We start from the raw sequence: 14,025 nt of genomic DNA, 5'->3' as shown, positions 1-14,025 counted from the left end.
CACTTGACAGTACTCAGTACAACAGAGCAATGGAAGCGTATACAACACTCAACGATCAGCTGCTTGTGCCTGCTCAAAACGACGAAAAATTAATTGAAATCTTTATTACTTTTTAGTTCCAAAAATAATGGATAAGGCCATTGCTGCTGATCTAATCCTCCCCCATAATCTCCAACCAGGAAGCATGCACACTAGAGAGAAAAAAATATATACAAAAATCACATGCATACCGATGCAATGCTACTACTTGCTTTACTTGTGAGAGTGCCAGAGGAGGAAAGATTATTAGTTTAGCTTTACAATCCTAATCAGCACTGATCACTTGGTTAAGTGACGATAAGCACGTCGCCATCACACGCATAGTTGAGATTTCCTCTATATATACCCGCAGCGACTCTTCCCTCCCAAATTCATTTCATTCTCTTCAAATCCAAGCAAGAAAGAAATCAAAGCTTCTCTTCTTGAATTCAATTCAATTCAATTCCTCATCTCCGATCGAATCAATCTTGGTTAGTTGTTAAGCACCTCTTATCTACTTAATTATCTTCCTCTCCGGAGAAGCTCGAGCTCGAGATCAAGTCCATGGCGTTGACGCTGCGTTCATCCACGTCGTTCCTGTCGCCGCTCGACCCGTCCTCCAAGCGCGAGGACGCGCCGCCGTGCTGCGTCGTCCCCATGCCGGCGCCGGGGAGCGGCGGCAGGCTGCGGCTCGCCAGGGCGGCGCCGGTGGAGCACGCGACGATGGAGGAGATGGCGTCACCGGAGGCGGCGACGCTGCTGCACCACGGGGGCGGGGGCGGGCAGGGGCAGCGGCTGGGGAAGGGGACGGCGGTGTACGTGATGCTGCCGCTGGAGACGGTGGGGGCGGGGGGGAAGGTGGCGCGGGCGCGGGCGCTGGCGGCGAGCCTGGCGGCGCTGCGGAGCGGCGGGGTGGAGGGGGTGATGGTGGACGTGTGGTGGGGGGTGGTGGAGCGGGAGGGGCCCCGGCGGTACGACTGGGAGGGCTACGGCGAGCTCGTCCGCATGGTGGAGCGCGCCGGCCTCCGCCTCCAGATGGTCATGTCCTTCCACCAGTGCGGCGGCAACGTCGGCGACTCCTGCAAGTAAGCCTACCCAACCTCACCTCCTAAACTAATTTCCTCCATTTTTTTTGTTCTTAATTTCTTGGACTCGGAGTGTTATAAACATAGATGTACAACGGAGACACGAATTTTACGTGAAAAACTCTTTCGGGAAAAAAACCATGGGTGCCGACCGGCAATGTTTACCGTAGAGTCGTTGATTATAAACGTAGAGGAAGAACAATGAAAACTTCACACCTTCTCGTACAACTTACAAAAGTATATATAGAAGATAAAAGAAAGACACTGAGTCCTACTAGGAAACTAATCAGAATATATTGTGGGGTTAAAATTTGGATCACGTATTTAACCTGGAGTGCTCTGCAACTGCAACTGTTGTTCTCTGTTCTAGCCAATCCATGATCCATCTGGTTAGCTTAAAAAAATGTTTCAGATTGTATTGTATTTGCTTAGCTTAAGGGAAAGCTTATTTGATTAGGAAAAACTTTTTAGTTTGGTTCTATTCTATGTTCTATATATAGCCAAATGATCTGCTTATCTTGAGGAAATGGTTCAGATTTTATTTGATTAGAAACTAAATGTTTTTTTTAGGGGTTGTTCATTCTTTGTTGGTCTCTTGCACGCAAAGAATATACGTGTATTTTTCTGAAGCAATAAGCAATCAAAATTATCCAAGTGGGAAGGGGGAAAAAGCGTAAAAGCGATAGCTAAAGAACACAACAGATACGAAGCTGTCACAGGAGTTGGAAGAAGGAAAAGGATCAAAAGATTCCTCCCAACTGCAACCGGGCTACTGCTAACCAACAAACACCTGCTTTTGCCACCACTAATTAATTCCAAAATCAACTCAACAAAGAGATCAAAATCGAGTTCTAACAGTTCATATGATTTCTGTGACAGTTTCATTGGATTAATTATGATTAGTGTTTTATGGTTTATGCTCATATGTGATTTTGCTGATGTTGATGCAGTATCCCGTTGCCGGGATGGGTGTTGGAGGAGATGAAGTCGAACCCGGACATCGTGTACACGGACAGGTCGGGTCGTCGGAATCCGGAGTACATCTCGCTCGGCTGCGACACGCTGCCGGTGCTCAAGGGCAGGACGCCCATCCAGGTCTACTCCGACTACATGCGCAGCTTCCGCGACACATTCCGCGGCTACCTCGGCAACACCATCGTGGTAATTACATTGTAGTTACACTACAATTATACTATAGTTGCATTTGAAATTGTTTTGACAAAAAAAAAACTTGCGACAGTTTTTTTTAGCGATTTCGAATTGGTAATATGATTAACCATTAACCCTGCATCGATCTCCATCCACATCCTTGCTTAATCGATCCAAGCAATTTGTTTGATCTTGATTTCGTTGTGAAAAATTGCAGGAGATCCAAGTAGGATTGGGGCCTTGTGGTGAGCTGAGGTATCCTTCGTATCCTGAGGCCAATGGAACATGGCGTTTCCCTGGCATCGGCGAGTTCCAATGCTATGACAAGGTACTCTTTCTTTACGTTAACCTATCAAATTATCGGTGAAATGTGATTTGTGATTGGAATTACCAAATTATTTTTTCGCGAACGCGCAAAAGTATTATCAAATTATGGGTGAAATGTGATTTGTGAGTGGGATTAACGGTGAATGGTTTGGTTGATTGGTGTGCAGTACATGAGGGCGTCGCTGCAGCAGGCGGCGGCGGCGGCGGGGCACGAGGAGTGGGGGAGGGGCGGGCCGCACGACGCCGGCGAGTACAAGCAGTTCCCGGAGGAGACGGGGTTCTTCCGGCGAGACGGCACGTGGTGCACCGAGTACGGCGACTTCTTCCTCGGGTGGTACTCCGGGATGCTGCTGGAGCACGGCGACCGCGTCCTGGCCGCCGCCGAGGCCGTCTTCCGCGGCACCGGCGCCGCGCTCTCGGCCAAGGTCGCCGGCATCCACTGGCACTACCGGACGCGGTCGCACGCCGCGGAGCTCACGGCGGGGTACTACAACACGCGGCGCCGCGACGGGTACGCGCCCGTCGCGGCGATGCTGGCGCGGCGCGGCGCGGTGCTCAACTTCACGTGCATGGAGATGCGGGACGAGCAGCAGCCGGAGCACGCCGGGTGCTCGCCGGAGCAGCTGGTGCGGCAGGTGCGGTCCGCGGCGCGCGCGGCGCGCGTGGGGCTCGCCGGCGAGAACGCGCTGGAGCGGTACGACGAGGCGGCGTTCGCGCAGGTGGTGGCCACCGCGGCGAGCGCCGGGCTGGGCGCGTTCACGTACCTGCGCATGAACAAGAAGCTGTTCGACGGCGACAACTGGCGCCAGTTCGTGTCGTTCGTCAGGGCCATGACCGACGGCGGCGAGCGGGCGGCGCTGCCCAGCTGCGACACCGAGCAGTCGGACCTCTACGTCGGGTTCCTCGAGAAGAGGGCGGCGCCGGAGGCCGAGGCGGCCGCCGCCGCCGCCGCCGTCGTGTAGTATGGAGGCGAGCTTCGTGGCGCCGCCATTATTGTGTATAGGTACGGTGCTACGTGCACCGGGAAAGGGAAGTGTATATATGATTATGCGGGGAGTCTGCAGGTTGCAGAGTTTTATAGTCAGCAACTGAGCAGGCATCATGTCTAGTTCATATTTAGGCCATATAAGTTTTTTTGGTCATATTTCAAAGAACTGTACTCCAATTTGGCAGCTTTTTATGTGTAAACTGCCCACCATGTAATAAGCTTTGTTAGCTGAAAGAATAATTTTGCAACTTTGCAAGGAAATACTCTAAAGCTAGCTATTGCAGCAGCAAACAATTTGGGTTCTATTTGTTCAAAGTAGCAGATAATAAGGTAAGGATCGGGCCGACGTTTTTGAACTTTTGTGTTTGAACTTTATGCAGGTTTATGTTGGATACATTGGGCCGGCAGACGGCGACCAAATCAAACCTGCGGATTTTTTTCTTCTTTTCCCTGAAAAATCAACCTTTCACGCGTACTTTACAGAGTCAAACTACGACATATATAAGCAGGACGCAACAGCCAAAACCTGCATCCGGACTTTTCAAATCTAAGGACAAGAGAGAAGAAAAGGAGAACGAAAAGAAAGAAAGAAAGAAACACATATGCTACAATCTCATTAACCCGTGCATATTGCACTGAGCATAATATGGTCTTGATCAAGGAACAATGTGACCAAGGTACAAATCACATTCCAAAGGGCGTGAACAATGTAATGAGCAACAATACATGCAACATGTTAGCTCTATTTATGAAATGGAGCCCTTTCAACAGTGAAATTTACATCATGATAATTTATACGGGACTAGTGATATAATCATAGACGCGGTGGAGAATACCAGGATCGTGTCATAGAGAAAAGGGCTTCGCATACACATCGAATGGCTCGTTTGCAGTTAGCTGTGGATCCTGCATATTAGAGAAAAGCAGTTAGTATTGTTGACAATCTGAAAAGGGAATGGAAATTGTATACAACCAAAAGAACATGTTCTGTGTGTTTTTGTATTGTACCCACGGAAATAGGATTTAAATAATCACTAGATAGAGAGGAATATGTCAAACTCCAGAATTTACCTGCTTCAAGCCGCCACTATTAACGCTGCCTCCTGTAAGAAGCATTGTGATTAGCGATGTTACAGCACCACCTCCGCTGCCCATTGAATCACCTGTACTGCGTATTGTCGAACGCATGGAGGTCAGGATACTCCCATAGGTGGTGCCCTGCCCACGCTCAATTGCTTGGATAAAGCAAAATGTCATAGCGCCAGTTGAAGTGATCTTTGACAAAGCCTGATTGGAACAAGTGCAAATGAATCAAATGTTAATACCTATAAATTGGGTTAAGCAGAATAGAACACAACTGACCAATAGAACAGTAACAGAACAGGCATGATCTGCAATCAGAGTCCTTGCCAAAGCTATCTTTTAAGCATATATTAACTTCGAAGAGAATAAGGAATGACAGCCTAGGATGCTAACAGAGAAGGAATGAATTCAAAAACTTACTGAAGTATCTGCAGATGTCTGATCATCGTCACAACCACTAAATGAAATACACTCGCCGCCACTAGTGCCCTTCCAGACACCAGATCGAGGTCGGTGATCTTCCCATACATATTGCCCACTCCTGTACCAAAGAAGACCAGGGATATTAGCTGAACATATTTCCATCATAAGATCTACAGATCTATGTTTGTAAAGTAAACACTACAACCAAGGAATCCAAAACAAAACCAACTGAATAAAACAGCATAGTCTCTAAACAGCACATTCCTGTCCTAGGATAGACAACATTTTGATGGACATACTATGGGCAAATTAGCAGTAAGTTGTGAAAATAAACGGATGGTGAACAGTACCACACCAAAACTGTTTCCAACAAATGACAGTCCCAAGAGGGTAACTACTTGCATTGACATAATTGACTAAGAAACATAGTTCACTGGCTCTACCCTCAAATTACATTCCAGTAAAAATATTTGAGCAGGATGACAGAATATAATCATCATGAGACAAAAAAAATAATTGAATGCTGTCCTCAAACTGCATTTCAATAGAATATTTGAGCAAGCTCCAAAATCATATCATCATCAGCTGAAACATAATCAGACAAACATGGCATTCAAATCAAATTGGTTCAGAAGTAAATAGCATCTTTCTTGCAAACATAGTTTGTAGTGAAGATAGGATAATAAGATTGCCATTAGGTTAAGTCCATGTACTTATCATTCAAGTGCCAAAAAAAAAAGAGCTTGCACGAGATAAGCGAACCTGTTCATTCTGCAGAGGAAAGGCAAATCAAGTGCAGTCCCACTGTGACAAGCATCTATCAGTGCATGAAGTTTAACTCCAGGAGTAAGTGGTCTGACAAGAGCAGTATTTATTTCATCATCCACAATCATTCCCTGTGTCTCAAAATCCAATGGGCAGAGGGTTTCATCCATTCCATCAACTTCATCTCCGCTGTAGTTTCTTTGTTGTGCTCCGTGACCAGAATAATGGAATACCAATGAGTCTCCAGGCTGGCAACCTTGTACAAGCCAATACATGGCCATCCTTATGTTGTGCTTTGTTGGAATCTTGTAAGGGTCAGTTTGTTCTTCTGCAAGACAAGAAATAAACCAATAGTATTGGGTTATGATCAGTTTCAACAGATCATCAGAAAACAAATTTCATATACCAGAAAGATAATATAAGACAAAAAAATACTTTGCCCTTTTCCTGTCTTAAATGTTTTCAGTCTAGCATTTGCATCCTACTAGATTCCATTTAGTTAGTAAAACCATAATTTGCGAAAACATGAGCCCATGACTCACAACAACATTAGCTTATATCAGCCCTAAAGAGTGTGATGGATCAAACCAAACCAGCTTTATCTTCAAATTGAAACCATACGTAGTTTATTGAGGCAGGAATAAATTTAAATTACATTTTGATATCGCCAACGAAAAAAATACAGTTCTCAATTCCTCATCATTTGCCCCTGCCTATTCATCGCAACAGTAAAATAAAAAGCGAGCAGAAAATTCATCAAAATGCAAAGCCACCCACAGCTCCCTGATTCGATCATACCCTAGCCCTGAAATTCGCTCCAGAACAATCTCTTCACACGCAGGCCACTATTGGTGGGGTGGGGGATCAATCAAACCCCGAAATTGAGGATACCCGAACCAGAATTCAACCAATAGGGAGGTAATATCGGGTAGTTACCGGTGAGCATGATGATGGAGTCGTCGGGGAAGTGGAAGCGCGTCGTGAGGAGGTGGCGCATGCACTTGGCGTCGTTGATGCAACCCTTGAGCTCGTGGCGCGAGAACTTGTAGGAGATCCCGCAGATCACGGCGCGCTTCCGCCCGTGCGCGGGCGGGGGAGGCGGCCCCCACCCCGGCGCCTGGTGCTGGGGCGCCACCGCCCCCGGCCCCGCGGCGCCGCGGGCGGGGTCGCCGTGGGCCGGTGGCGGCGCGGCAGCGGCGACGTGGGTGACGGCCCCGCAGATGGCGCAGCGGATGCAGGGCGCCCCGTGCGGCAGCTGCAGCGGCGTCCGGCAGCCCGAGCAGTCGATCAGCATCATCATCTCTCCGCCGCCGCGGGGTCGCCGCCGCCGGCGAGGAGGGGGGAGGCGAATCGGCGGGTGGATTTGGTTGGCAACGATTTCTTCGTCGGCTCGGCTCGGCTCGTGGTGGAGTCGTTGAGACGCGTCGTGTATTTGCGAGCCCGCAAGACGCGGCAGGTGAAGCCTTCTTCGGGAAGGACGCGGCATCCTACCGTCGATCGAGTCATCGACGGCTCTGATTGAACTGTACCAAAGCTGTCGCTGATGATACAGATCGCTTATGTAAATTTTTGAACGCGGCATTTGACTCCTGACGGACGGCTGAGTAATCCGGTATCATCGCCGTTTCTCATCTCTGATTTTTCTAATTGTTACTTAGCTGAGCAGCATTTGGTTTGAATTTGTAATGCCAATTTATTCTTGGAGTAATCACTATTCGGTTCAGTTTGTATGCTTTAATTAAACAGCAAGCAGCATCGTATGCTATGAATTGTGCTTTGGGTGCGCCAATAATTTCCTTCAAGATGCAAATGCTTGTTGATCAATCCACAATTATTTGGTAGCTCGTGTTTCCAGTCCCCACAAATGATAATGGGTTTTGGCATATATTCCTATACCTACTAATGGTAATAGTATAATCCAATGTGCAGTTACACATCAACCACGAAAACAACAGGAGGCATTCCATTCATTCAAGGTCATGGTTATCTTTATGCGTTCAGGTACAAAGTAGTACAGACAATGGCGGGGGCGGCATGCGGTTCCTCCAACCAGCACGGCCGGCACCGTGGAATATGTAGGTTCTATACATGCTTAAAGCCAAGAGACAAAAGGCAACAGAGATTTTGTCTCCTGATGTTGGGGGTGTGTACATCATCGTATCTCTAAACATAGGATGAGTATTACACTGAAGAAGAGAAAAAAAAAGAAAGCACGAGAACCCTACTGACCTCGATCAGTTGCCTTCGACAACGGGAAGCTCTCTCTCTCTCTGCGCAGGAGTTCTGCTGCGTCGCAAAAGACACCACAAAAGATGTATGGAGGGAATGGCGGAAAACTCTGGTTCCGAAGCTCTGCTGCAACGGCAGTCACTCAGGGTATCGCCACGGCCCGATGGGGTGGAGCAACTTCCCCCTGTAGGGAAGTGGAAGGTTGTGTCGGGCGAATTGGTAACAACGCGATGACATCGCGAAGCAGCTTCGTGCCAACCTTATGTTGGCTTTCCTTCTCACACTACTGACAACGGTAGATCATTGCCATTATTTGGCATGCGCTTTTGTGCAGCCTTCACAGCAGCCACCCTGGCTGCATTGGCTGCTTTATTTGCTGAAGCAACGGCCCTGTTCACCTTATCGTCGACTCTTGGGACGTCATAGGCCCTCTCTGCAGCTCTTCTCGCCTCCTGATAGTGCAACATAATCAGAACTTAGAGAGTAGAATTGTACTAAGCAAAAATGGCCAGAGAAACTTTCTGACAGCTAATGGCGTAATAGTGTTCAGGAACATTACCTGCACTGCATTGAGGACCTTGGAATGGTTCACAGCTATAGGGGACCCAGGGATAATGTTTTGGGTGCTCAAGGTGTCAAGAACTCCATTTTGCCAATGGCCTGCTTGTGTCTCTCCATTCCTGAAAGTATACATGCCTAATCCTTGCCTTCTACCCTCATGCCAAGCTCCCTCGTATCTGTGACCATTGGCAAAACTGTAGACTCCGAAGCCATGCATTCTATCAGCAAAGTACTCCCCAGCATAGGTATCGCCATTCCTTGACACAAGTTAACAAAATGTTAGTTCAAAGGTCAACCCAATAAACATTGTACAGGATGCTGCATCGTATAAATAGATATATAGAGCACTAGTGAATCAGGCTAAACTGCAACAATGCATCTATGGCCTATGGGCTATGTGGAAATCTAAACATACAGCTTTTATTAAAATGAATCTGTAGAGAAGAACAAAGTTTCACACGGGAAACTGTAAACAAGGGAAAGATAAGGAAATATACAAACAGATAGTGGTACTCAAATATGTAGTAGACTGGTACAACTAACATACATCACACACAATATATCATGCTATCTCATAAACTTTGCAAAAAAAAAAAAAAATGAATACACCATCAAGTTTTAATTTGGTAGATGGAAGTGAAAAGACTAGGTATAGTATATATATGGATTTTTAATATTCGTCCCTGACACAGGACAACAAAGTAGGATTTCCAAATCCAAACAGCCCGTCATGACATGACACTGTCAACGATGACTAATATAGCTCGTAACCAATCAGACATAAATCAATAAGCATTACGGACATAAATCTAGATAACTAATAACAGAGAATGGATAGCCAAATCCCGCACGGTTAAACGATGCAGCATAAATAAAAGAGAACATCAATCATATTAGTATTAGCGATACCAAAAGACTGCTTGCATTAGATATTTAGATTGAAGCTACAACTAAGAATGAACCAACAATTACCCTAATCAACAAATACAGAATGATCCCCAACAACGAGAAACAGATTTAGCTTTAGAAGAGCTATATGCCAGAAGCTAAACCAACAGAGGAGAGGACCCTGTTTTCCATTTCAGATTATCACTAATTCACTACTTGGATAGGCACACACATGGGATTATGGTAGGAAGTCAAACAATCAAGACAGATATAATACAACAGAGAGATGAGAGATATATGGCTGGAAAGAACCAAAAATGGAAACTAATGGAATAAGCAAAATGCAATGGATCAAATTAGACATCCAGTATTCCACATGTGAAATAACTAGTGCTCAGCTTGACCAGTGCAAATTTGCACGAGATCAGCTTCTAACAGCATATCAACAATCCAGGAAGAAATGGAACAGGAGGACAGCTAAGCATGCTCACAAAACACAGCTAGACTAGCATAAACAGGCAAATCATCACTTGTTTTAACTTTAAAAACGTCTTCTAGAAGAATATAGGCATGCATTAAGTGTAAAAAAAAGCTTGCTTTATGATAAGTGATAACAAAAAATGATGTGTATTAGTAGACTGAGGTGGTAAAAGTATCAGTTTTCCCTACAGCTCTAACTTTTATCTCTATAGTTGGTAATCTGCTCTGCTTCACCAAATTGATTTCCTACCTAATGATATAGGCTGAGAACATAAAGGAACACCTTATATTCTGATTCATGAGCAGGGCAGAGGGTAAAAAAATACAGGGTCGTTGGAGGCTATACCCTAGTGATAATTACAACTTTTTCAGAATCTACCATAAATGGCAAAAGTAAATTCCAAGTTGGATCTTTCAGAAGAAGGTACCACTACCAGCCCAACATTTCATCTCTCCCTTGTAAACAATAAGCTAATGGAAGTCATTCCCTTTGATCAAATGAAGCATTCACATTTAATACATTATCTACTAGGGTTAGGAAAAGCTCTAAAATTCAGTGCATATAAAGCAACATAGTAGACAACTACATAGATAATAGAGAATCTAACGTTCTGCTCAACTTCACAAGATCTAACATTTAAGCAACACCTAACTTACTGGTATAAGCAGATAAGGTTCGAAGATAAAACTGTGTTATAAGTTATAACCAATTACAAGATACTTGTTTGGATACACAAATCCACAAGGATGGGAACAATTTAGCAATCGCTGGTGCAAAACACCAAAACCATGCTAATTTCACTCTTATCATATACTGTGGTTAAACAATCATGCATTTGCCTAATTTGACATTACCACTAAACATTTTGCAACATCCATATCTATTTGACTGACCAATGATGGATCATAAACATGCTCTTAACTAGTTGCAACAGCTAATTTCACAACAATGACAAATTCTCTAGCAGGCAGCAGCAAATGAAATATATAAGTTCAGTCCCACACCTGAAATGGTAGTGGCCAAGTCCATGCTTGACACCCCTCTTGAATTCCCCAATGTAGCGGCTGCCATCCTCGCAGGTGTGCACGCCATACCCATGGCTCTGCCCATTGGACCATTCTCCGGCGTACACATCCCCGGTGTAGAACCTGTATACGCCGTGCCCGTGCCTAAGCCCTTGCCGGTACTGGCCCCTGTACCGGCTTCCCCTGGCCCAGGTCTCGACGCCATAGCCGTCGTACTTGCCGTCGATCCAGTCCCCCTCGTACCTGCCACTCATGTAGTAGTAGTAGACGCCGCTGCCGGTGCAGCGGCCGCGGTTGAACTGGCCCTCGTAGACATCGCCGTTGCTGTAGACCTGGACGAAATGGCCGGTGGTGGGGGCGGAGGCGGAGGCGGAGGGCGAGGAGCCGATGGACCAGAGGATGGGGGATCGGCGCGGGCGGCGGAGCGGGAGGGGGAAGGGGAGCGGGAAGGGGAGGCGCGGGAGGGAGAGGCAGAGGAGGAGGAGGAGCGCGCAGGAGAAGGCGGCGGCGGAGAGGAAGTCGGCGAGGAGGGAGCGCGGGAGGATGGCCGGGGATGGGGAGAGGAAGTAGAGGGTCGGGAGGGAGAGGAGGAGGAGGAGGCGGAGGCGGAGGTGGAGGCAGCGGAGGAGGTGCCTCGCCGCCGCCGCGGCCGCGGCGGGCGCGGGCGACGCTGCGGCGGGGGCGACCTTCCGGCGGTGCCGCGGCGGCGCGAACGGCGACGGCGACGGGGACGGCCTGGTCGGGGTGGACGAGGCCGAGGAGGAAGTCATGACGGGGCGCTTGTGAGGGGTGGAGGGGAGCGCATGGTGGGGGCTGGAGGGGATGTGGATGCGGAGGGCGGGAGGGGGCCCGAGGTGGTTGGGATCGGAGGAGGGGGGAGGGTCGGCAGCGGCCGCGTCCGGTGATGCGGCGGCGGGGGCGACGACGGGGAGGTGGTGGTGGTGGTGCATCTAATTGGGATCAATTCGGCCGGGATTGGGGGTTGCTTCGCCGGCGAGAGGCGGAGGAGGCGGTGGCCGGAGAGGGAGAAGGCGACATGGGGTGGGGGTGCGTGGCGAGGCGGAGGCGTGGGTGGGGGTGGGGGCAGCCGCCTCGCGCTTTTCTCTCTTTTCTGCACCGATTTTTCCGGGTCTCTCTCTCTCTCTCTTTTTTTTTCTTTTTTTTTTCCTCTCTTGTTTGTTCTCCTCCTCCCTGAGTTCCCGCTGGTTCTTTTTCCCCTCTTGTTCGATGTTTTTTAAACGAATTTATTCAAATTCAATTCTCCTCTGAAAACTACGAATTGATTGTGATATTTTCCCCCTTTGTTCTAGCTTTTAACATAATTCAAATTGAATTTGAATTTGAATTTCCCACAACAAGTTGATTCTGTTTAAACCTGTGATAGAAAATGATTATTTTACCCTAAAAAAGAAAATGATTATTTAAATTGGAACAATCATTTGTGTAGAGTAGCACTATACGACATGTCGTCTTCTTGAAGTTATTTAAATAAGGGTGACTAGGAAAATTAAATGTTTTTTTCTTGTTTAAATGTCTTTGTCTTGCTCCACTTGTAGTTGTAGTTGTCGTCCTTAGCTCTAATTTAATGTCATTTGTTGTTTTTTCTGATTAATGAGCAAATTTATTCTTTTGCTCGTGTAGTTTTATAGCTTTAACGTTCATAAGCATTAAAATAGGATCAAATGAAGATATAACTAAGTTAACTAGTAATTTATTTACTTTTGCTTGCATAAACAAGGTAATATAACCTTGAGAGAGAGACCAAATGCTTGGAGTCAATAAACATTGAAAGATGAGATATATAGGATAATAAACTAAACATACTACCCATGCTACTCCATTAAAATATGACGAAGCTATAAACCAACACATCCAACACTGCAAAAAAAAAATGTAACGTCAACATATATCAAAATTTGGCGTTTTAACAAGGTTGATTTTGGCAACATATCGAACAGTCCTGAAATATGTACATTTTTTTTTATAATCAAAAGGAACGACCAAGAGGATAAGGCACACACTAGCAATCTTGGGCGCCCACCATTCCACAGTTAGTAATAGTATGTTTTAACACTCTAATAATGGCACTCAGCAGCTAACATAGTATTGTTAGAACTTTTTTTTTCTTTTTGCTTGTGGTTTATAGATACATAAGCAGTGCATGAAGAGTGGTGTGCGGAGAGGACCAGCACAAGGATCGGAAGTAGACGAGGACGACGACAGGCAGCTACAAGTTGCAAGCAGCCGCCTCCCCTCCTATTTCCGTGTGCTTCGCTTGCGGCTCTGCTTACCTTGGATCTGTCTGTCTAATCTCTCTCTCTCTCTCTCTGTGTGCAGCAACAAGGAAAACCAAGGACTAATGGCCAGAGTTAGAATCAGACCCTAGAAAAGTGGGTCCTTGACCACTTTTCCCAAGTAGTTGATCCTCATCATTTTGATCTAGACCTTGTTCAATTCCAAAAAAAGGTCTTTCAAAGTTCTACAAGGCACAATAAAATTTCGCAGAAAACTGATCGAATTGTATCATACAAATATCCACATGTTCTTCCCAAGGATATTCTTGGGCATTCTCTCACTCTCAAATGATTGTGTTGCTGACCGCGATCTAAATAATCTACAGACAATTTGGGTGAAAATTCGGTGCACACTGCCATACTGGGAGCGTCACCACGTCAAAACGAAGGACATGGCGCATGTATGCACGCATGAAATGTGTAATCTGGTCGTCGGCTCGACAGAGACGCAGGGGGGAAAAAACGCCGCGAGATGCTGATAAGTCGATTCAGATCGGCATGCTTATCCACATGACCACAACAACGACATGATCCTACGTGTGTTTAATGATTAATGATTAATATTCAAGCTTTCAGGGTGTCAGGAATCAGAATATTTTAGTTACAGTATATTCCAGTGCTAACAAAAGAAGGCACCATATAGCAGTATGACTAAAACTAAGGTGGTAATAATAACCCAGAAAAATCGAAGAACAAGTTGACCAAGCAC

The 14,025-nt window shown here is 46.4% G+C and overlaps 3 protein-coding genes across 3 annotated transcripts; 1 reads left to right on the top strand and 2 right to left on the bottom strand.

The window, feature by feature from the left end:
* The first annotated feature begins 401 nt into the window (after window positions 1-401).
* On the top strand, window positions 402-3,882 carry LOC127752893 (beta-amylase 3, chloroplastic). Its single transcript, XM_052278334.1, has 4 exons — window positions 402-1,103; window positions 2,054-2,264; window positions 2,470-2,580; window positions 2,747-3,882. Exons 1-4 carry the CDS (start codon window positions 583-585, stop codon window positions 3,539-3,541), a joined length of 1,638 nt encoding a protein of 545 aa, XP_052134294.1. The 5' UTR covers window positions 402-582; the 3' UTR covers window positions 3,542-3,882.
* A 270-nt stretch (window positions 3,883-4,152) lies between these two features.
* LOC127752898 (metacaspase-1) lies at window positions 4,153-7,249 on the bottom strand. The gene is made up of 5 exons (XM_052278338.1): window positions 6,775-7,249; window positions 5,836-6,166; window positions 5,071-5,191; window positions 4,639-4,854; window positions 4,153-4,473 (listed from the first exon to the last, which is right to left on the bottom strand). The coding sequence occupies exons 1-5, from the start codon at window positions 7,136-7,138 to the stop codon at window positions 4,414-4,416; spliced, it is 1,092 nt and encodes a 363-aa protein (XP_052134298.1). The 5' UTR covers window positions 7,139-7,249; the 3' UTR covers window positions 4,153-4,413.
* A 532-nt stretch (window positions 7,250-7,781) lies between these two features.
* Window positions 7,782-12,110, bottom strand: LOC127752895 (phosphatidylinositol 4-phosphate 5-kinase 4). The gene is made up of 3 exons (XM_052278336.1): window positions 11,002-12,110; window positions 8,627-8,885; window positions 7,782-8,519 (listed from the first exon to the last, which is right to left on the bottom strand). The coding sequence occupies exons 1-3, from the start codon at window positions 11,970-11,972 to the stop codon at window positions 8,346-8,348; spliced, it is 1,404 nt and encodes a 467-aa protein (XP_052134296.1). The 5' UTR covers window positions 11,973-12,110; the 3' UTR covers window positions 7,782-8,345.
* Between the last annotated feature and the right edge of the window lie 1,915 nt (window positions 12,111-14,025).

This window comes from Oryza glaberrima, chromosome 10, assembly GCF_000147395.1.
Source record: "Oryza glaberrima chromosome 10, OglaRS2, whole genome shotgun sequence".
In the NCBI taxonomy this organism is placed as follows: Eukaryota; Viridiplantae; Streptophyta; class Magnoliopsida; order Poales; family Poaceae; genus Oryza; species Oryza glaberrima.
This window is presented reverse-complemented; position numbering and strand designations above follow the sequence as displayed.